The sequence below is a fragment of the Lagenorhynchus albirostris genome, chromosome 2, assembly GCF_949774975.1.
Source record: "Lagenorhynchus albirostris chromosome 2, mLagAlb1.1, whole genome shotgun sequence".
Classification (NCBI taxonomy): Eukaryota; Metazoa; Chordata; class Mammalia; order Artiodactyla; family Delphinidae; genus Lagenorhynchus; species Lagenorhynchus albirostris.
In genome coordinates, this window is record NC_083096.1 from 85489566 (window position 1) to 85511513 (window position 21948).

General features: G+C 38.3%; 1 protein-coding gene and 1 non-coding gene across 4 annotated transcripts in view; one reads left to right on the top strand and one right to left on the bottom strand.

Annotated features, from left to right (window-relative positions):
* Positions 1 to 5783: 5783 nt before the first annotated feature.
* The window catches only part of CSDE1 (cold shock domain containing E1), a 36791-nt gene continuing 20626 nt past the window's right edge, over positions 5784 to 21948 (top strand). For 2 of the 3 annotated variants that reach the window (XM_060139261.1, XM_060139262.1), the window contains exons 1-3: positions 5784 to 5885; positions 12583 to 13002; positions 20985 to 21131. In XM_060139261.1, the coding sequence (XP_059995244.1) occupies positions 20994 to 21131 (138 nt within the window). In that variant the 5' untranslated portion in view covers positions 5784 to 5885; positions 12583 to 13002; positions 20985 to 20993. The remainder of the gene's footprint in view (positions 5886 to 12582; positions 13003 to 20984; positions 21132 to 21948) is intronic. The other variant, XM_060139263.1, reaches the window with a different exon arrangement.
* LOC132516575 (small nucleolar RNA SNORD35) lies at positions 15311 to 15396 on the bottom strand. Its single transcript, XR_009539399.1, has one exon. It is a non-coding gene; the product is annotated as a small nucleolar RNA SNORD35 (small nucleolar RNA).

Consider the following 21948-nt stretch of genomic DNA (forward strand, 5'->3'; position numbering starts at 1 on the left):
CAAAACTGAATTAAGGGAGGTTTACAAAATAACTGACCAATATTTTCCAAAGCATCTAGGTCATGAAAGACAAGGAAAAGCTGAGGAACTGTCATAGGATAGAGGAAACTAAGGACACATAGTATTAAATGTAGGATGGGATCCTGGATTTGATTCTAGGAGAGAAAATGGATATTAGAGAAAAAACTGGTGAAACCCGAATTAATTTTGTAGTTAATATTATTGGGTCAATGTTGATTTCCTACTTTTGAAAATTGTTCTATGGTGAGGTAAGATTAACATAATAGAAAACTGGGTGAAGGGTTTATGGGAACTTTCTGTGCTGTATTTCTAATTCTTTTGTAAGCCTAAAATTATCTCAGAACAAACATGCATTCCCCTGATTACTAATGAGGCTGAGCATAATTTCAAATGTTTATTTGCCTATACAGAGATTTTTTTAATATAGACATTCAAGTCTTTCCTCCATTTTCCTTTTCTTTGATTTTTTTCTTATCGATTGATATGTATTAATTTACTATACATTCATGATAATACATTGTCAGTTTTATATGTTGCAAATATATATTCTCCTAGTCTGTTGGTTTTTTATTTTTTTATGGTGCCTCTTGATGTATGGCATTTTCAAAATATGTTCAGGGACTTCCCTGGTGGCGCAGTGGTTAAGTGGTTAAGAATCTGCCTGCCAATGCAGGGGACAATGGTTCGAGCCCTGGTCTGGGAAGATCCCACATGCCACGGAGCAACTAAGCCCATGCACCACAACTACTGAGCCTGCACTCTAGAACCCGCGAGCCACAACTACTGAGCCTGCACACCTAGAGCCCGTGCTCTGCAACAAGAGAAGCCACTGCAATGAGAAGCCCACGCACTGCAACGAAGAGCACCCCCCAATCGCCACAACTAGAGAAAGCCTGCACGCAGCAACAAAGACCCAACACAGCCATAAATAAATTTTATAAAAAATAAAAACATGTTCAAATTTATTACTAAAAAGAAAGAGATTCAGAAGAGTTGGACTAGTAAAGAAGTTTTAGGAATACCTTAACTAATTTACTTTGCTTTTTTTTTTGCTTTATATACACACAAGTGTGACATAATTTTAAAAAACTAGGTCTAAATTAGTTTAAAAGGGCTCTTTTAATAAATACAAAATTCTAAGTAATAAAAGTATTATGTCATAGCGTGTTGCTTTTTTTTTTTTTTTGGCTGCGCCAGCACGGCTTGCAGAATCTTAGTTCCCCAACCAGTGATGGAACCCATGCCCCCTGCAATGGAAGCACGGACTCCTAACCACTGGATCGCCAAGGAACTCCCTATGTCACAGTGAAAATGGCAACATTTTCTTCTTGCTGGTACATAAATAATGATGTATCACACAGTCAATACTGTCTTAGATTTAATTAAATAAGTATAACTCATTCATTCAATGAACATTTATTAAGTACTTACTGTTATCTCAGTCACTATCCTAAGTTTAGAGGATACAATGATGAACCAGAGAACTGAAGCTTACTTTATTGTTCAGGAAGTAGGGCAATGAAAAATTAAATTCATAAATGTGTTAATTTTGGATAACAATACATATTATAAAGACAATAAAACAAGCTAATATTGTTATGGAGAGCAATGGTAATAGTGAGTACTTTTACTTTAGAAAAGATCTTTGTGAGGTGGTAACATTTGGGCTGAAACCTGAGTGATAAGAAAGTGGCAAATACCTGATGATTTGGGGAAAGAGCATTCCAGGCAGAGGCAAGAGTAAAGGCAAGGATTCTGAAGTAGGAAAAAATTTGCAATGTTGGTGGCAGTGGATTGAAACACAGTGAACCAGGGGTTAGACTTAGCAGAGACTAGGTCATTTAGGGCCTTGTACTATAGATCATTGTAAAAGAGTTTGGACTTTATTCTAAATACAATTGGTTTTATTTTTAATTAAGTTTGAAATAGGCTTTGCTCCATGCTTCTCTCTGGCTGATTCCCAGAGCTAAAATGTTATGGTGATTACTTTTAGTGCAGCAGCTTAGCATGTCCACCTAATTCTTCCGTTCAGTGCAATGTTGACATTTTAAAGGGAAGCATTATAGGGCTTACCTGGCGGCGCAGTGGTTAAGAATCCACCTCCCATTGCAGGAGACATGGGTTCGAGCCCTGCCAATGCAGGGGGAACGGATTTGAGCCCTCGGCCGGGAAGATCCCACATGCCGCGGAGCAACTAAACCCGTGCGCCACAACTACTGAGCCTGTGTTCTAGAGCCCGCGAGCCACAACTACTGAGCCTGTGTGCCTACAGCCCATGCTCTGCGACAAGAGAAGCCACCGCAATGAGAAGCCTGCATACCACAATGAAGAGTAGCCCCCCACTCGCCACAACTACAGAAAAGCCCGCGTGCAACAACGAAGACCCAATGCAGCCAAAAATAAATAAATTCATTTTTTTAAAAAAGGGAAGCATTATATAAAGCTTCTGCCTTATTTTTATTTAAATTCTAATATTTTATTACATAATTGTTATTCTTACATATTATTCTCATTTAAACAATCATTTTAACTGTTTGGGGGCTTGCTAATGAATAAAAAGTTTTGGATTGTGGGGTTCTAGGGTTAAATCTTATTTACATTCTTTTGGAAGTAATATTCTTTATGAAAGTTTTTGCTCTAACTTGTGTTTTCCTGTTCTGATATCTTGAATGTGGATTCCTTTACCACCCACTATTACCATAATTTTATAAAGGAAGTTCTCATTAACTTCCCTAACTAGGAAAGACATAATGTCAGAATAAAAACGGTGCTTAAAGACTTCCCTGGCGGTCCAATGGTTAGTATTCTGTGCTTCCACTGCAGGGAGCACAGGTTCGATCTCTGGTCCAGGAACTAAGATCCTGCATGCCATATGGCATGGCCAAAAAAAAGAAAAAAACAAAACAGTCCTTAAATCTTGAATCAATTTAGCCTTACTTAAAAGAAGTCTCTACATTGATCTAATTTTTCTCATTTCACAGACAACTGACAAAAATCTCATCCACTGCTGCTCAAGAAAACCTTATAAATGCATAAAGGATGCTTACTTTTTTAAAAATTTATTTATTTTGGCTGCGTTGGGTCTTCGTTGCTGTGCACGGGCTTTCTCTAGTTGCAGCAAGCGGGGGCTACTCTTCCTTGTGGTATGCAGGCTTCTCACTGCGGTGGCTTCTCTCATGGAGCACGCGCTCTAGGAGCGTGGGCTTCAGTAGTTGTGGCTCACGGGCTCTGGAGCACAGGCTCAGCAGTTGTGGTGCACGGGCTTAGTTGCTCCGCGGCATGTGGGATCTTCCCGGCCGAGGGCTCAAATCCGTTCCCCCTGCATTGGCAGGCGGATTCTTAACCACTGCGCCACCAGGGAAGCCCAGAATGCTTGCTTTTGATTCTCAAATAGACTCCAGAGAAATGTGCTTATTGATAATGGTAGAGGAAAAAAACCCCACAACTATAATCAATCTCATTGTCTATGTTTCTCGAAAGAAAAATTAGTATGATAAATAACCAAAAATATATGCAACTTTTAAATTCTGATTATTATTCCTTAATGGAGTAAATATCTTCCCCAAATCCATGATTACCCTATTGTTATAGGAAATGGTTTCCCAAGTGACTTCACAAGCTTCTGCTTTAATTAACTTCAGTTTAAAAAATAAACATAAAAATATAACTACATTTTGGGGTATTTTTAATTTGACTTCAAAATTACTCTGAAAAAATATTATTGCCTTAAAATGTGATCTCCTAAGAATGAAACCTACCTCTACCTAAAAATGAAACCTACGAGTGGTAATTGTAGAAAGACTAAATCATTTAAACTAGTGATTTAAATCAATGATTTAAGACAAAATCATTTAAACTAGTGAATTACTCCATCTTTTACTTTAATGCATTGGAAGCTAAAATGTATGCTTCTGGATTGATACACATTTGCATTTTGTGTTAAGTGTAATTTGATACTAATGGACCAAGGAGGAATTTAAAGGCAATTGAGACATAGAATGAGGATGATAAAGCAGTTACATGGTTTAAGAAGGTCTTCAGAAGCTATGTATGATGGTAGAAATTGAGACTTTATTCTTATTAATAGGACTTGTATTTATAGATTTTAGTGAGACTATTATTTTTTACATTTCCCATTGCTGTGATATTTGAGAATGTGTGCTCTTAGACCTAATTCTACTTTTAGCCCAGCTTCACATGACCTTATTTCTAGTGCAAGAGCCCAGGGCAGTTTCTCTGTAACACTAGATTAGAAATATCCAAACGAGATCTATTGCTGGGGAGGAGAAATCTTAATTTAAGATTTGGACAGAGGACACAAAACAGCTAGGTTGACATATTTACATTCCATACTTCCCAACAGAACACTCCACTTTCTAACAACTTCTTACATTGTTGTTCAGTGCTATTCATTCAACAAGCTTTTGAGGGTTGTCTATGCCAGGCACTGTCAGGAAAGAGCGATGCAAAGATGAATGTCACAGGCCCTGTCCTAAAGAATCACTAGCTAGTATAAACTAATAATTACAATAGAGTGAGCTATGAAAGCGCTGAAAATGAAGCAAATATCTGTGCCTGGGAAAGCGTGGGAAGGCATCAAAAAGAAGAGGCAGCTTGGAGGTGGTATGCATAGGATTAGACCAATAGCAACAAAGGTGGAAAGAAAAATCTTTGAACATCAGAAAATACTACCTCCTCTTATAATTCAAGATGATTTGCTCAGAAATGAGCTGTGCACCTTTCCTTCATTGCAGTTATTTCAATGTGTATGTTCAGATTTTGGTTTTGTGATTATTGAATGATGCTAGACTGAAAGTTCCTTGAGGACAGAACCATGACCGTTTATCTTTACTATAGTACACACCCCAGTGACAACGCATACAAGATGCCAGACAAATAAGTGTTGAAGGGGAAAATAAAGTGGTGGGAGAGTTCTCAGGAGCGTTGACTGGTCATTTTTTATCCAATATTGTCAAGTGAGAGAGCCACAGAATCTGTGAAAGAGCATTCCTCTCACCAGAGGGGACTGCTCTATCGTTTGGCAAGGTATAATTCATTGAACTTTTCTGGGGCCAGAATTAACCATTTTCCTCCTTCCCTCTTTCCCTGTGGGATGAGTCATCCATTTGCCCTGATTTCAACCTTTTGGTTACTGATTCACCCCTCTGATTACCTGATACACTATGTAGATCTTCTGTTAACTAAAAAGGTCAGTTGAAGGAGTTTGTTTTTTAATGATTATGCTACCTTGCTCACTCTTGTCTGTCTGTTGCAAGCAACATAGTTTGTGGGAAACAAAGTTCTCACGTATGGCATTCAAATTACCTTGCTTAAAGCCTAACTCTATACTAAATAAAAGTCCAGTCTAAGGTAGCGGACAAGAGAAAGAAGGCTTGCACTGTGAATAAAGAGGAACTGGGGTTTGAGGAACTTCCGGATTATCGCTGAGAAAAGAGAAATCCTTTATATTACATTCCTGATATGCCCTCCTAATTGTTCGTCTTCAAGGTTTACCCTGGTCTCGGGGCCTAAAACATTCAGGTTTGCAAAGATCAGAGACGCCGAAAGTCACCCGCCACCCCGCCCCGTGCGTCCCAGCGGAGTCAGCAAACACAGAGATTGCTTCCTGCAGCTCACGGAGGAGGGGAACTAAGGGAACGTAGACACCACTTCGGTTGTGGTTAAGCGCAGCGAACTGGCCGGCGTCACTCAGCCCTCGTGCGCAGGCGTACTAAGGGTACGCTCCCCCCTTCCTGTGCACGCGCTCAAAGCCCGCAACTCTCGCGAGAGAAGCGAGATTTATTCCTACGTACCGGGCCGTGCTGCTTATGGCGGCGCTGGAGAGGGGGCGCTGAGCTGTTGGGGTGAGTACGACCTCAGGGTCCAACTAGGGGTAGCAAGAAGCCACGTTAAGGGCGGATGAGAGGACCAAGACAAACGGGAGAGACTTCTGAGGCAGGGTGGGCACTCCTAGAGCTCCGGGTAGAGACGATCTCACCCTGAGTCCCTGCCCCGGGCTTTTCCACCCGGCTCCCGTTCAACTGTCTAGGCCTCACATCAGGCTGCAGAGCAGAAGCGAAGAGTCTAGGCCAGGCGGTCGCGCGTTGTGGTGGTGGTGGTGACTAAAGTGGGGGGAGGGAGCGAAAATGGAGGCTCCGACCGCAGCCAAGATGGAGGCAGGGGTGCGGGGCTCGGGCGCGGAGGCTGCTGGGAGTTGTAGTCTGGCTGCTTCTTCCTCTGCGGCTTGGTGGGGGGAACGAGAACTACAAGTCCCGGCGGGCGGGGCGAGGGAGTGGTGGCGCGGTCCTTTGTGTGAGACTGGAAGAGCTGGAGGCATAGGAGAGGGGCCTATCCTGACTCTGAACCCTGTCGTATCTTGGCCATCACCTGCTTGGATCTGACTACGAGTACCAGAGCGCAGTGCGGCAATGGCGCTTCCTTTGTGTATGGACTGAGACGCCGCTCCATCTAACTGCTTAGAGACACCACCTTTCCTCGGCACATCTGGCACGGTAGTGCGGCCGAATTGTCATCCTTACTTCCATTCACCTAGAGCTGTTTATCTTGGGTCTCAACACCCAACCTTCCCGTCTAGTCCTCCCCTTCGGCTTCTTGAGGAAGAGAACCAGCCCCTAAACTTAGGCACATGGCTCTCACCCTTCTAATCCTGGTGTTAGGGCGAACTCGGTGAGAACTCAGTGGAGTTCTCCTTACTCCCCCTCTGGTTCTTATGGTGTAAGAGCCCGGCCCATATTGTGCAATGAAAGGCATGGCTTCGTCATTCTGTGTAGAATTAGTTTTTCAGAGCCCTGGTCGTAGACACTTTAGAGGTTCTTACCATCCGCTGTATCATAAGTAGGAACTCTTAGTGCTACGGTTCTTTTTGCTTTAAGGTTTTCCTTTAGAAACACCCAGTAGCTCCTCTCTTGCCTGACAAGTGAGGCAGGGAACCCTCTCTAAAAACAGCCTTCAATCCGCAAATACAAAAGCTGAACGTTGTTTGAGGTAATTTCCTTGTTTTGCACCTAAAATGAGCGCAAGAATGTAGTCCTCTTAAACAGTTGGTAGACAGGGTGGAGGAGGGAGGACGCCCAAAGGCACTGTGGTAGTTAAATCTTTAAATCCTTCCTGTGGGAGACTTAGCTTTTTATCAGGATGGTATGAAATGGCAGCTCTTGACCAGAGCTACCAATCTATAAAATGTAGGTACCAAATTATAGCCCGCTAATATAAGTTGTTCTGTATCAAAACGCTGAGTAATTTTCGAGTCTATAGAAGGAAGCATTTTAAATACTACGTTGAGAGGCAGTATAATACCTTTGTGCCCTTTTGGTACTAACCAATATTGGGTATTCTTGGTTTGGGTAAGGAGGGGGGTTATATACTTGAATAGGCATATGCCTGAGTCATAAAATCTTGATAAATTTTCAACCTTGTTTTTTTTTTTTTCCTTTTAGCCATAGGCCCGAAATAAAAGAGATGGTAGTGGTTTGAGTGATTTTGCAGCTGCTCTGGATGTTTACCATCGAGATGAGTATTTATAGCAGCTGAGTTGAAAAGTAAAGCATTTGAGGCACAGAAGATAGGTTTTCTTTTTTTGTAAATAAGTTCTGACTTAACAAGTATGACCTTTAGAGTATGGTTGAAAATTCTGGTAAATTCCTGCAAATAAAAAATGAGAATGTGGAAGCTGACATGTAGTTCTGCTTTATCCTACTCCTGTTTTCCCTTCCCTCCATCTAAAGACACACAATGCGGGGCCATTACAACATTTTTTAAAATTTTTTCTTTTTAATTGTGGTAAAATATACATAACGGAATTTACCGTTTTAACCTTTTTTTTTAAGTGTACAGTTCAGTAGCATTAAGTTCATTCACATTGTTGTGAGACCCATACTTTTGACAAAGTAGTTTAAACATGGAAATGCTGTGTGCGCAGATTTTTAAGGAGTTGAATTTGAGGACTGCATTACAAAATAAAATCTTGAGATCTTGTTAAATAAATACGAGGCGTTGGTTTGCCTTCTTAGTTTAGTCTTTTCAAAAATCAAAGGGGGACTACTTTGAGATTTTTGACCCAGACTGTCTTATGGAGAGCTGTAACTTGTAGGATTTTTCATGATAAAGAATTACAGCTAGAAGAATTACAACTGTATTTTTTAAGATTTAATAGCTGAATGTCTTCAGTGGTGAAATTGCTGTGGTGGGGGTGACTTGTTTTCTTGAATCCCATCATTTCTTGCTGTTAAATGCTTTCTGCCAAATCAAGATTTTTAAAAATTCCTTTGTCTTGGTATTAGAATGTTTTCTGCTTGCATGTGTGAGTACCTAGTTAAAAAAAATAATTCAAAACTTTTTTCCAGTTCAAATATACTGTCAAGCCAGAGGAATTCTTAGAGATGTTTCTGTTGTGCTACATTTTTTATTAGGGGTATTAAACTGAATATTGTGTATTGGAAGATTATTTTTTGAGCATTATTTGTCCTTTTATGCTGAGGTATAATATTAATGTGTAGTTGAAAATAATTGATCGGGAGTTTATTCGCGTTGAACCTGTAGGCTATCCATTGGTTTGCAGCTGCAGCCAATATATAACCAGTTAGTTGTTTGCATTTCTGCTAAACATTGGATTTCCAGGAATGTTAAAAACATGTCAGTTACCTGTGGGAACTGATGACATTTGGATTTGGTTAAGTAAGATACTTAATTAAAATTAGTTTCACCTTTCTTTCAAGTTAATCTGATTACTAGAAAATTTTAAATTACATATGTGGCTTGCACAGTATTTCTGTTGGATGGTGCTGGTCTACACTATTCTTTGATTTTTGTGTCTGGAGCATTTCTTCAGCTTCTTTCCACACTGGCATTTGTCCTATTTCAAAGTATTAGTATATGTAAAAGAAGTTAAGTGATGGGTGGGTGTATAATTTTAAATATCTAGTAACAGCACAATTGTTATTACTAAAGGAAACATAGAAAAATATGGTTGCAGCAATTTGATTTTCTTTTATTTCCGCTTAACGTGTTGATGACTTAAATTGTTTTAAGGTGGTTAATTATCTGAACTTTTATCATTTTCCTTAGATCCCAAAGTAAAACTGAATTAAAACCTGTTAGGCACTTCGGTTATGCAGGTTAGAGAAAAATGTGATATACTTAAACTTGTCTTGGGTTAATTCATCAAGAAATACCAACTGGGGAGTTAAGGCAAGAATGAGTGTTAGTCATATAAATCAACAGTAGAGAACCTTTTCAGTTCCGTGCTGCCTATTTGGGTCTTTGCTCTTATTCTCAAAGAAAGTACTCTGAAGAAGTAGGTTAGGTGGAGGGACTTTTATAGACTGGTTTAGCATTTCTTTAACATTCTTCCCAAGTGAATGCTGTACAGAATTTGAGTATAATTTGTCAAAATGATAAACTGGGTTATGTGGTAACATTTTAGATGGATTAATGTCATATAAATGTATTAGTTCAACGTGTATTAGTTTAGTGCCTGCTCTGTGCCCGGCTTCAGCTAAGCCTTTGCGGTAAAGCAGCGAAGTGGAGGAGACAGTAAATAACAAAACAGGTGATGATAGTTTTAAGGCAGGTAAAATAGGGCATGACTGTTTGGATTATCAGATCAAGTAAAGGAAAATTAACTTCTAAAACAACATGACATAATTGATAATTAACTAATGGTGGTAGTGTTCCCATACAGAGCAAAGGGAAAAGGAGTTGATTACTTAGTAATCAGGGAGACTCTCAGATCCACATTTAAATTGTTCCTTAGTTTTTTTTATTAGTACTCTGTATTTCATGTGACTTAAGAAGCGTCTAGCTTTGGAGGCGGCGGGGGGAGGTTGTAGTGGGTACACTTTGGTTCAGAGGATTAAAGCGAAAGAATTGGTCAGTACCACCCGTGAATGTTAATAATCTTAGCATGAGTGGATAGCAAATTTATTAAAATGCCCAATGGGTATCTTTTAAAAGAAGAGGTTATTTCTTGATTGGATAATTAAGACTTTATACAGTTCACCAAACAAAATTTTTTAAAGTTGGTGGAACTGTCTACCAACTTGAATTGTGTCTTTTGCTGTTATAGATTAACTCTTTTTGCTGTATTAGTTTCTGCTGTGGTAAGTTTAGCAGTACCTGGTTAAGTGCTATCAGGGGTTGTGATAAAGAAATAAACTTGAATTTGTCTCTCAGAAATCTGAAATATAATTGAAGGAACAAGGTACATAAACATGTAAGTAAAGTGCAGAAATGATTTGGTACCAAAAAGCATGATGCCAGCAGTGGGAGTTACTGTAATAAATCTGCTGGAATGGTCGAGAAAGGCTTTTTTTGTCACATTGAAGATGATAAAATGTATTCTTTGTGGAAAGACCTGTATACACAAAGACTAGAATTCAGGAATCTCCCAAGAGTTGCGTTTAAGAATTAGGGAGGAAAATGCACCTATCTAGAAGAACTGGAGAGCAGAAGAAGGTAAAGATGTAAAGGTAGAAGAGACACACCTTGAATGGTGGTGGTTAAATGCTGGCTGCAGTCGGAAACATCTTGGGGGCAGGGTGGGAAAGAAAATACACCAATGCCTAGGACCTAACCCCAGTTAAATTAGAATCTCAAGGTGGGATCCAGGCTTTGATTTCCCCTCCCCCCAAGTCCCAGGTGGGTTGGATTTGCAGCCAGGCTTAAGAACTTCCCATTTACAGTGCTGGAAAAATCACTGAGGATTTTGGACAAGGAAATGAGATGAATGAGATGAAATTGGAATTTTAGATAAATCAGTCTGGTAGTGTTATGTGGCAGAATATGGAAAGGGTTGACACTGGAAGTTAGCAGATGTGTCAGACCCCTGGACTAAAATATGATGTCATTTAGGGCAAAAGATGAATACACAAGGTATCTTGAAATATTGATAAGACTTGCAACATTGGGTGTGTAGGTGGAGAGGGAGGAATCAAAGATCATTACAAAAGTGGCCCTATGTCAGGCCAGTTCAGTTACTCTTTGAGTGGGGACTGGGCATGTGTATGTCTTAAAGCTTCCCAAGTGATTGGAGAATCATTGCTCTAAGAAGTATCTAGTCTGGGTAATAGAATGATGCAAATAAAATTGAAAGATTTGACAAATGTAACATTTGATATTTGAAGTTACTGTATAAAGTCATGGAATGTTAGGTATACCCAATAGCCACAGATCAGCTGTTACTGAGTTTTCATTTTGCATAGGAGAAACTGAAACTCAGGGAGATTAAATAATTTGTTTGTGACATTTTACTGGTAAGTATCAGTGTGCTTAATATTGAGCTCTCCTACTCTGTTTCACCAGGTCTGACCTCTCACCTTATAGTCATTATTTCTTATCTTAAAATATACTATCCACCTCTCAGCATATCTAAAACCATATCCACCTTTTCTTTTCCCCATATGTCATTATAGTTAACAGCACCATTTTAGCTAACATTTGAGGCACTGCAAAATAATAATTTTTTACAGCTAATACAAAGCACAATTCTGTGATTTTATTTATACATATATTACACTTCTCTTCCCTTCTCATCTTAATTGTTTCTCTTCTATAGACATTCCTCATCTGTTTATGGCAACAGCTCTAATGAGATGTCTGTTTCCTTCACTAAGTGATCCTTCATAGGATTTCAGGATTTCATACCCTTTCATCAAGAACTAAGGCTCTCTGTTTCCTGTTATATCAAGTTGAAACACTTCATAATCTGGCTCTACTGCATCTGTCACATCATATATCTCATTTCACTTTAACCCAGCCCTCTGTTCTAGCCAGGCTAGCCTATTGATTCCTCTGAAACAAGCCACACTTGCTGTGACAGTCTCATGCAGTAAAGCTCCCTTGATGTCAGGCATAGAAAATCCTATACATGGTCTCTGCTCTCAAGGGACTTAGGATTTAGTTGTATACTCTGGCTTGATTTATGTGATATTTTATGCCTAGAATACTCAGCTGTTTTCTTTTTCTTAAAAATCTGCCCATTTCTCCAAATTAAGCTGAAATATTCTACCTCTTAACTAAAAGCCTTCTCTGACCATGTTGCTTTGATGCCAAGATGGTGATGCATAAACAATAAATAGTATTTCTAGAATAGTATGTGATGTAGTAGATACCCAGATATTAGTTGAGCAAATTAATTTTGGACATTTTGTCCTATATTCTAGTTTTCCCTCCATGTATAAATAACTCTTCTCAACAAGGGTGTAAAGTCCCTGATGGCAGGAAATTCTTTTATGTTTTCCACAGTACCTAACACAGTGCTAGGTAGTTACAAAACACATACTAAATAGAATATTATGTAACTTCGAATTTATTTGTGGGGGGGTGTCAATAAGGACTGAATAATTTCGGGTTTTGAGTGTACAGTACCAAAGGAGGTATCCATTAGCACTTGGGAGATTGCTTAAATGACATTGAGTGTGTGTGCTTCCAAGTTTTCTGCCTTGCTTGATTCTAAGTTAATGAAATGAGTTTGTCCCTCTAGCTACCCTCTGTCCCTGATTCTTTTATATAAGTTATACTTAATGTCTTCATTCTTATCTCTAGTATGAAGTGTAACAGAACAGACTTTACCACCTGAAACTGCTGCTTCAAGTTCAGATCAGGCAAGGAACAAACCTCGAAACAACCAACAAGACCAAAGAAGAGTACACTTAAGTTGAAGACACAACACTTGATCTGAAACAAGAAGTTTGTGCCTACTCAACAGCTTTGAAAGAGCACTTCCCAACGCTGCTAGTAGTCTTTGTTTTCTTCAGTGCTGTACTGTGAGATTGCCTGGTGCAGCAGCAGTTGTATTCTTCATTAGCTTGATAGGTCATTTTCTCTCGCACGCGCGCGCTCTCTCTCTTTTCTTTTCTTTTTTTTTTTTTTTAACACTAGCAACTTTCATCCTTTGAAACGTGTGCTGAAAAAGAAGAATCAGCAAATACTACTGAAAGTGCAATATTTGATTATCACTGCGAGGTAGGTTTATCGTTTCCTATTGGCAAGAATCAGTTTATAATTCTAGATTTCCTAATTATTTGGTTAAATTTAAAATCAATCTGTTTGCTTCTAAAGGTATTCTGAAAACAGTTTATATTATCAACTATTAGTCTGAAAATATCAACACTAGATTATTTTAACTTGTTGTCTTTTGTTAGATGACAATATTTATGCCCAAATCTGGGATTTTCCACCCCAGATTATATTTATTAATACATGCAGGTCTCTTGATTTATTGGTCTCTTAGAAAGAAAAACTCCCTCTGTACTATTAAGAAGTTAGGGTTTCAGTTAGGAGTGCCCTTTGTAGTCTTTGAGGTAACCTTGGGTAAAGAAAGCCTACAGAGAAGGGACATTTGAAGGTGAGTTGTACTTTGTTAAGAGGGAGAAGAGTTTTTGGTAGAGGTATAGAGGTAACGGAATGAGCAGATTTGGGGAGATCTGAAAGCACGTGGTATATGTTGAGTAGTCTGTTATGAAAGGAGTAGAGAATACAGTTTTGTGGGTCAGAGAGAATAACTGGAAAGGGAGGCTTGCTGGAGGCAGGTTCTACAGGGCCCACTCTACTTGCCTTTATTTTTCAGGAAAGTTGTCAGCTGTGTATAAGCAAGGGCTTAATGGATTTTGTATTTCAAACCTGAGATAGTTTATTGCTTCAGGTTTTAAAGTTACATATTCATAAATGTATCTTTGAAAGACAAATGGTGCTACTTTTAAGGAATAGGCTGAGGATGGGAAGACCTGTTAGGAGCAATGGACAGAGTGGAAGGAAGATAAAAGCTAGGGTAAAGGGAGAGAAAGAGGTAGACACTAGGTGTTTTAATGGTAGAAGTAATAGGACTGGTGACTAGTTGAATGGGAAGTTGAGGCTGGAGGGAATTGATTTAGTCTATCCAGTTGTCCAAGTTAGAAATCTTTGTTCATAGGAATGGGGAAGTTCAGGTAGGAATTTGTGGAAATCTATTTTATTAGTAATCTGAAGTTGAGAAAATATTCTAGTATGGAATGTTAAACAGTGGTTGTTTGGGGGAGGTAAGATTGTGAAGGGCAATTGTTCCTTTTTAATCTTTAGTTTCTAGAGTTTCTAAAATCAGCAGAAATAAAGACTTGGAATTCAGAAAGGAGTCTTCACTTTATAGGTAATAAAGGAAGAAGTGCCAAAGAAGAGAATGTTGAAAGAAATAGGTAGTCCAGGTAGGAATGCCAAGGAAGAGAATTTCAAGAACTGGGTGGTAATCCCTTTGTAAAACGCTTCATTGATCAAATGAGGAGAATGAAAACAGACCACTCCTAGGTTGTTGTCTTATAAAAGCTTCATCACCATTTCAAGAAGTAGTGGGCCTTTATCTCCAGTTTATTTAAAGGTTAAGGACCTGGCTGTGGTAATGACCTTACTGTGGACCAGAATTATTCCTTAATTTAAAACTACCATTAACACCAATTTGTTTAAATTATCCATAAACAGACATATAATTACTCAGTATTAAGGGTTTTTTTGGTTTTGTTTTGTTTTTTAAGCATTGACTAATTTAATCCTCACATCCACAGTGGCATTGGTACTTTTGTTTTTAATTAATTTATTTATTTTTGCTGTGTTGGGTCTTCGTTTCTGTGCGAGGGCTTTCTCTAGTTGTGGCAAGCGGGGGCCACCCTTCATCACAGTGTGCGGGCCTCTCACTGTCGCGACCTCTCTTGTTGCGGAGCACAGGCTCCAGACGCGCAGGCTCAGTAGTTGTGGCTCACGGGCCTAGTTGCTCCGCGGCATGTGGGATCCTCCCAGACCAGGGCTCGAACCCATGTCCCCTGCATTAGCAGGCAGATTCTCAACCACTGTGTCACCAGGGAAGCCCAAGGTTATTGTATTATTTGCTTTTTTTGTTTGTTTCTTCCTACCTCCTCATCTGATTTTTTAAAAAATAATTTTAGACTGGTACCACTTGTGCTGGGTTAGATAAAATAATGGGCATTGAAATTGTACAGCTCTATCGTTACTATTCAGAAGGGTAAAAGATTAGATGCTACAGCTTTCATTGCATTGACATTAATTGTAAAGATGGATTTAAAGTAGAAGTGCTTTTTGTTTAGCCTGATCTTTGTATTCTGAGTGTTAGTTTACTACAGGAACATCCCGCCCCGGGGTGCCGGGGTGGTGGAGGTGGGGGGAAGCAAAGCTGTAAGGAAACAAGACAGGGTGACTAGGGGAGGGCTATTGACAACCTGTCCTAGAGGATCCCAGTTTAGTCATTGAACTTCTCAGCAAGCCTAAGCTCAAAAGCCGCTCCCTGCTCCTTCTGGCATCAGCTGAGCCATTGGCATTATTGGCACTGCCCACAGTGGCATCGCAGACCATTGTGAGAGAAAGCCATCATCTGCTACGTGAACATTTTTAATGCGTAAATGCATGCATAGCTGTCAAAAGTTGAGTTATATAAGGGCTTCCCTGGTGACGCAGTGGTTGAGAGTCCGCCTGCCGATTGCAGGGGACACGGGTTCGTGCCCCAGTCCAGGAAGATCCCACATGCCGCGGAGCGGCTGGGCCCGTGAGCCATGGCCGCTGAGCCTGCACGTCCGGAGCCTGTGCTCTGCAACGGGAGAGGCCACAAGAGTGAGAAGCCCACGTACTGCAAAGAAAAAAAAAAGTTATATAGATTAATTCACATATTTACAAACAGATAAATAACAATTGGGGGGTTATTGACAGTAAAACGTGTTCTGACTGTACAGTTGTGAATTATTCCATTTAAAATGAGTGCAGCTAAGGAAACAGATTTGGTAATGCAGTAGAACCGCAGATTTTGTTTTTATTTATTTTTTTACTTTAATTTTTATTGGAGCATAGTTGCTTTATAATGTTATGTTTCTTGCTGTACAGCAAAGTGAATCAGTCACACATATACATATATCCACCCTTTTTTAGATTTCCTTTCCATTTATGTCACCACAGAGCATTGAGTAGAGTTCCCTGTGCCATACAGTAGGTAGGTACTCATTAGTTATCTATTTTATACATAGTAGTGTATATATGTCAGTCCCAGTCTTCCAATTCATCCCACCCTGCCCCTTCCCTCCTTGGTAACTATAAGTTTGTTCTCTACATCTGAGAACCACAGGTTTTAAAAGAGCCTTTGTAAAAAACAGTAAAAGTAGTACATAATTAGGAATGAATAAAAATATTGAGGAGTGGGATTGGCCTTAAAAAATATCAATGAAAAAAAAAATAAAAAAAAAAATATCAATGAATAAGGCTTATAAGAAGTTTGTCATGTAAAGATAGACATGGATTGTTTTGATGAGTATTTTGATCAAAGACAGTTTAAGGTGACAAGAAGGAAAGCAAAGCTAGGAACATTAAAAGAAAACTAAAGCCTCAGGTGAATGAGAAGATAACAGGGTAACTTGGCTAGGGGTGTGGAGACCTGTGATCAGGAACTGTAAATGTCTTGGTTGATTTTCAAAGTCAGGTGTGCGAACTTTGGAGCCTGCTCTCCATCCCTAGCAAAAATCCAGGAGCAAACAAATAAAAAATAAGATCTTTCAATAAGGAGATTTGACAGAGTATCTCTTGATAACATAGTGGTCAGTATGGAATATAGATTGGATTATAAGCATTAAAAGGCTTTGACTAATGGACTGATTTTCAGAGAGGTCTCCATATGTGTGCTGCCAGATTCTATTCTTGCTCTACTTTTAAAAAAGATTTAGTGGTAAGTAGTTATGTGTGTGCTCTGTACTAAGCACCATTCCAGGCTTTTTGTATGAAGTAACCCTAACCGTCCCCACAACCCTGTGAGGTGGGTATTAAGGAAGGACATAGAATGCTTAAAAGACAGATTACAAAGGCTAATGATTTAAAATTATCCCTCTAAATTGGAATTCCAGGTTAACTAAGAAATTTAAAAGCATTAGATTAGTTTTTTCTTTAGTAACAAATGATCAGTTATACAAGTACTAAAAGGAGAAAATATGATTTTACTAATTTATTAAGGAGTAATAGAGTTTTTTTTGTTGTTGTTTTTAAAGTTACTCAAACTTTACAGAATCAAGAAACATAATCACTCAGTGCTTTCTATATATTGGTCAGGGTACAGTAAGAATAGTAGTGAAATGTACTTCAGTGAATAATAACTTGAAACATATCCAGAAGACAGCAATTAGTCTGAAAAACAGTTGCATTCCGAAAACTGAAAGGAGCAAAGGAAGTTAAGGGGAAGTATGTTTAGATTAAGAAAACAGTCATTTTCTGAAACTGTCATACAGTGAAATAGGTTGCCTTTTCTAAACTAATTCCTTTTCAGTGGGAGCCAAGCAGACTAGGTTAGGAAAAAAGGGGCGGGGGGGGAACAGCTCAGAGATGTTGCAAGAAGAAATTACAGAGCACAGAATTTTGATTTTTTTCCCCACCTCCCAAGGGAATTTGGAAATCACTTAGGCCATCATTTTACATCTGCAGAAACAATCCCAGAGAAGTTTTAAAAAGTATGAGAAGCAAGACTAAAAGCCAGTCTTTTGTTTCTAGTTCTGTGTCCTTTAGGGAACTTTAGTTGATTCCTTGAATTAGAAGTGAAGTTTAAATTTGACCTGTGATTCTTTTCCATTTCTCCTTTTAAAAAAAAAAATCATTGTTAATGATTTTTTAAAAATTTTTTGGGCCATGTTTGGGTCTTCATTGCTGCGTGTGAGCTTTCTCTAGTTACAGCGAGCGGCAAGCAGGGGCTCCTCTTTGTTGCAGTGCGCGGGCTTCTCGATGTGATGGCTTCTCATTGCGGAGCATGGGCTCTAGGCCCGAGGGCTCGGTAGTTGCGGCTCGCGGGCTTAGTTGCTCCGTGGCATGTGGGAATCTTCTCGGACTAGAGATCGAACCCGTGACCCTTGCATTGGCAGGCAGATTCTTAACCACTGCGCCACCAGGGAAGTCCCGTTAATGACTTTCTGATTTAAAAACAAATACATAGAAAAGAGTAGAAAGTCTAAACTTGGTGTTGGGGGTATTCGTCTGCTGTGTTCACTACTATACATGTAGAACCTAGAACAGTGCTGATGCATTGTAGGCATTCAAGTTCTGGTTTAGCGTATAAAGCAGTGGTTAAGAATGTGAGCCATGGAGTGAGTACTGAGTACTGTTCCCATTTATCAATTTTAGCTCTGTGCACTTAGAACACCATCTAAGTGTTACATTGTCTGGGAGTATTGAAGTAGACTTTCCTGGTCTTTGCTTTTTAAAATACAGTTGAAATTATATTATAGAAATATTTTTGTCATTATATAAATGACTATGAAACTTTAGATTGTTTCCGGGAATTTGTTATTAAAACATTTTAATGAACACATTTGTGCATAAAGCCTTGTCCACATTTCACATTTCCCCATGATAAGTTTCCTGCAGTGGAATTATTAAGGAAAGCACCTCCACATTTTGGTACATGTGGTTAAACTGTGTTTCAGAAAGATTGCACCAGTTTGCCACCATGAAAATATATTAGCATGTTGTTCTTAACCTACTTTCTCAATTTTTTAAATCTATCTTCGATAATCTGATAAATGAATAATTTGTTTTATCTAAATTTTTGCTTGCTAGAATTGAAGTTCATATGTTTTGTGTTTAATGAATGATCTTTTAAGACTTATTTGTCTTAATGTCTTTCCATAATTCAGCAAATGAGTGCTTACTATGTGCCAAGCACTGTCTAACACTAGGGATTTATCTTTGAACAAAAAGCCCCTGCTCTCATAGAGCTTATATTCTGGTAGTTTAATTCTTACTGATTTGCTTAAATTCTTTAATGATACACTCATATATTTACATTTGCGTTTGTTCTCTTTAGGTTTTAGTATAAAAGCTTTTACTTTTTATGTAATCAAATATTGATCCTTTCCCTTGGCGTCTTTTTCTATTGACTTTAAACCTAGAAAGTCCCCCCTTCCAAAAACTTTATAAATGCGTACATTTTTATTTAATATTTGTTAAGGCATTTAACACAGTTCATCTAGAATATATTTTTTGTATACTGTGAGATGAGCAACTAAATTGATTTTCCCCCTGTTTAAAAAAAAGCCAAGTAACATTTACATACTCATCCACCACCACCCCCCTTTTTTGATGTTGTCTTCAGTTAATTTTTTGTAAACAAGCATCTGTTGTTGAGCTGTCTACTTTTTCCATTGGATTTCTCTTTTTACGTAATTGTTTGGTGGTTTTGTTTGTTTTGTTTTTTAAGGAACATCACTTTTGTTTAATGGTGCTTCTTTAAAGTTTTGATGGTGCTGGTTTTAAAAAAATTTAGCTGAACTATTAGGAATTCTTTTAGGAATTCTTATCTAAAGTTGCTTGAGTGATATATGGGTTTCCCTTTTTAAAAAGTAGCCCTCAAATTAGATAAAGGCTAGAGAAAAATACTTAAGTCAGGAAAGGTGCTAGGAGAAAGGAGAGGTTCTGGTTCAATTCTGTTTTGATGTGCACATCTAAAGGTGAGATGAGATGAGCAATATAGCCTAAATTCCAGTACGCTTGTGGGAATAGTTTAGTCTTAGAAAGAAATGATAGCTCTAATCCCTTCTCATTCTGGTTCATTTTCCCTTAGGGTGAGAAAAACGTGAGTCTTACCTCTTACCTTCAGCTAGGACTACTAGGACTGCGAGACTTGAGAATGTGGTTTTTGCAGCTTCCTGGCCTATGTATTACAGATCGTATCATTGTGTTCTTACTTGTATGGCGGTAAGAACTAGTCTAAACATGAAAAAAGCACAGCTTGAAAGTCATGGTCTAAGTCAGTGATGGTGGAATAGTGGTCTTCAAATTAATTTGATCATACTGTTTAACAAGAAGAGCATGTATGTCAGTATGTACATGTATATATTTATAAATCGTGTGATTATACTGCTCCATTTGCATTGTGAAGCAGTGGTACAAATAGGACAAAGGTGAAATAAGCAATATTGTGAAAATAGTGTACCTGTTAACAGTGTAGAAACTTTTCAACCCCACTAGAAATATATATATCTGGACGCTTAGTTTATAAGTGTTTAATTTAAAAACTTTATACTATCATGAATTAATATCTGAGGGACAGTATGCATTTTATGTTTTATTGATACTGGTATAAGTTTGTATCATAGTCCTGATCTTAATGTTTTGTCAGACTTGTCAGATCTCATTAGATGGTCATTTATTTCATAATGTGGAGGTATAAGAACTAATACTAGGATTAGAAGTGCTGGCTCCCAATTCTCTGCCTTTGCTTGCTTTATTAGCATTATCTTCTAAGATTCTTCTGTGGGAATCTTTTTCAACAGTTTATCTATTTGTGAGGACAGTTTAGTTAAACTAGATAGCTAAATATGTACACTTAATTGGAGAGATGTAAACTTTAATATGCTGAAAGTAAATGAACGAGGGCTTCATTGTCAATCTCTTGTGAGGTTCTCCACTCTTTCCTCAGAGTACTTAAGTAATGTATAACATGTGATACGACCTGACATATCAACTCAGCAAGGCCTCTTCTATAAATACATAATAACCATTTGTAAAAGCTAGTTTTTATCTCTGGCCAAATATATATATTCTAATTCAGATATTTTCTTCCTACACCCCATTAGATTATCCTGTGTGTACCGTACTTGAGGGAGACAAGTGATTGAGAATATTGGATTCTGTGTAAAGTTGTGGGATATTGAGAAGAAGTTGGTCTCAGTTGTCTTGCTGTAGCAACCACCAGAGTCCTTATGGCATTTTTAAAATTGTAAATGTTATGGATTAGGGGTTAAGTAAGTGCTTTAAAAAATACATTTCAGTTTGACCATTTAGTGTTAATGCTATAATTTATTTTGTTGATAGAAATCTGATTAAATGAATTATATTTTGCTGAAGTAACTTAGTGATAAATGTAAAGATATACAGGTTGACTGTCAAATGTGTGTTAAATTGTTATTGATCATAGTTGTAAACATTGTGCTATGTTATCACAGCTGTTTGAGATGGAGAACGTTTTTACTGTGTCATCAGATCCTCATCCCCCTCCTACAGCCCCTCCTTCACTTTCTTTACCTTTATCTTCATCTTCTACCTCATCTGGGACTAAAAAACAAAAGAGGACCCCCACGTATCAGAGATCTGTAAGTCAGGGAAGCAGTCATCCCAGCTTTTTTCTTTGTGTTAAGAGCATGACTCAGAAGGGCCACTCAGTTTGATTGAAATACCCTGCAAACTCACTTTCTAACTTCCCTAAGTATTTCCTTCACCTTGAATCTTGAAAGGTAAGTTTAGTAGTTTAGGCCTTGCTACTCAAAGTGTGTCCAAGAATCAGAAGTATTGGTATCACCTTGGGAGCTTGTTAGAAGTGGAGAATCTCAAACCCCTGCCGCTGAATCAGATTTTGTATTTTAACCAGATCACTGGGTAACTTCAGTTTGAGAAGCCCTAGTTTCGAGTCAGTATTGTAGAGGTAGACCTTCTTGGTTCAACTCCTCTGTCATTTGACTTTGGCAAGTCATTTAATCTCAATGTCTGTTTCGTAATTGGTAAAATTGGGACAGTATTCCTCATGGGCTTTTGTAAAAATTAAATGAGTTAGTACACATCCGACACAAAAGAGTGTCTAGCATGAATGAATTAGAACTTAACCACCTACAGATGTGATGGCTTTGATTTGCATGATTTGGCTATCCCACCCAGTGTTTACTTAAAACTTGGGTTTATCTTTTTAGAATTTCAGTCATCTTTTTTTCCTGATGAAAAATTTTTTTACTTGCCCAACGTCAAACTTAAATGAAAATGTTTATAGGTCAAATTTGCAATGAAAGGGTCTAAAACTAAGTATAAAGATGTGGATATGTTGCTATAGTAAATCAATTATAGACCTAACCTTTCCTAGGGATTTTGTCCTATTTCATGCTTCACTTAAATAAAATGAAATATCCAATGTGATAGACA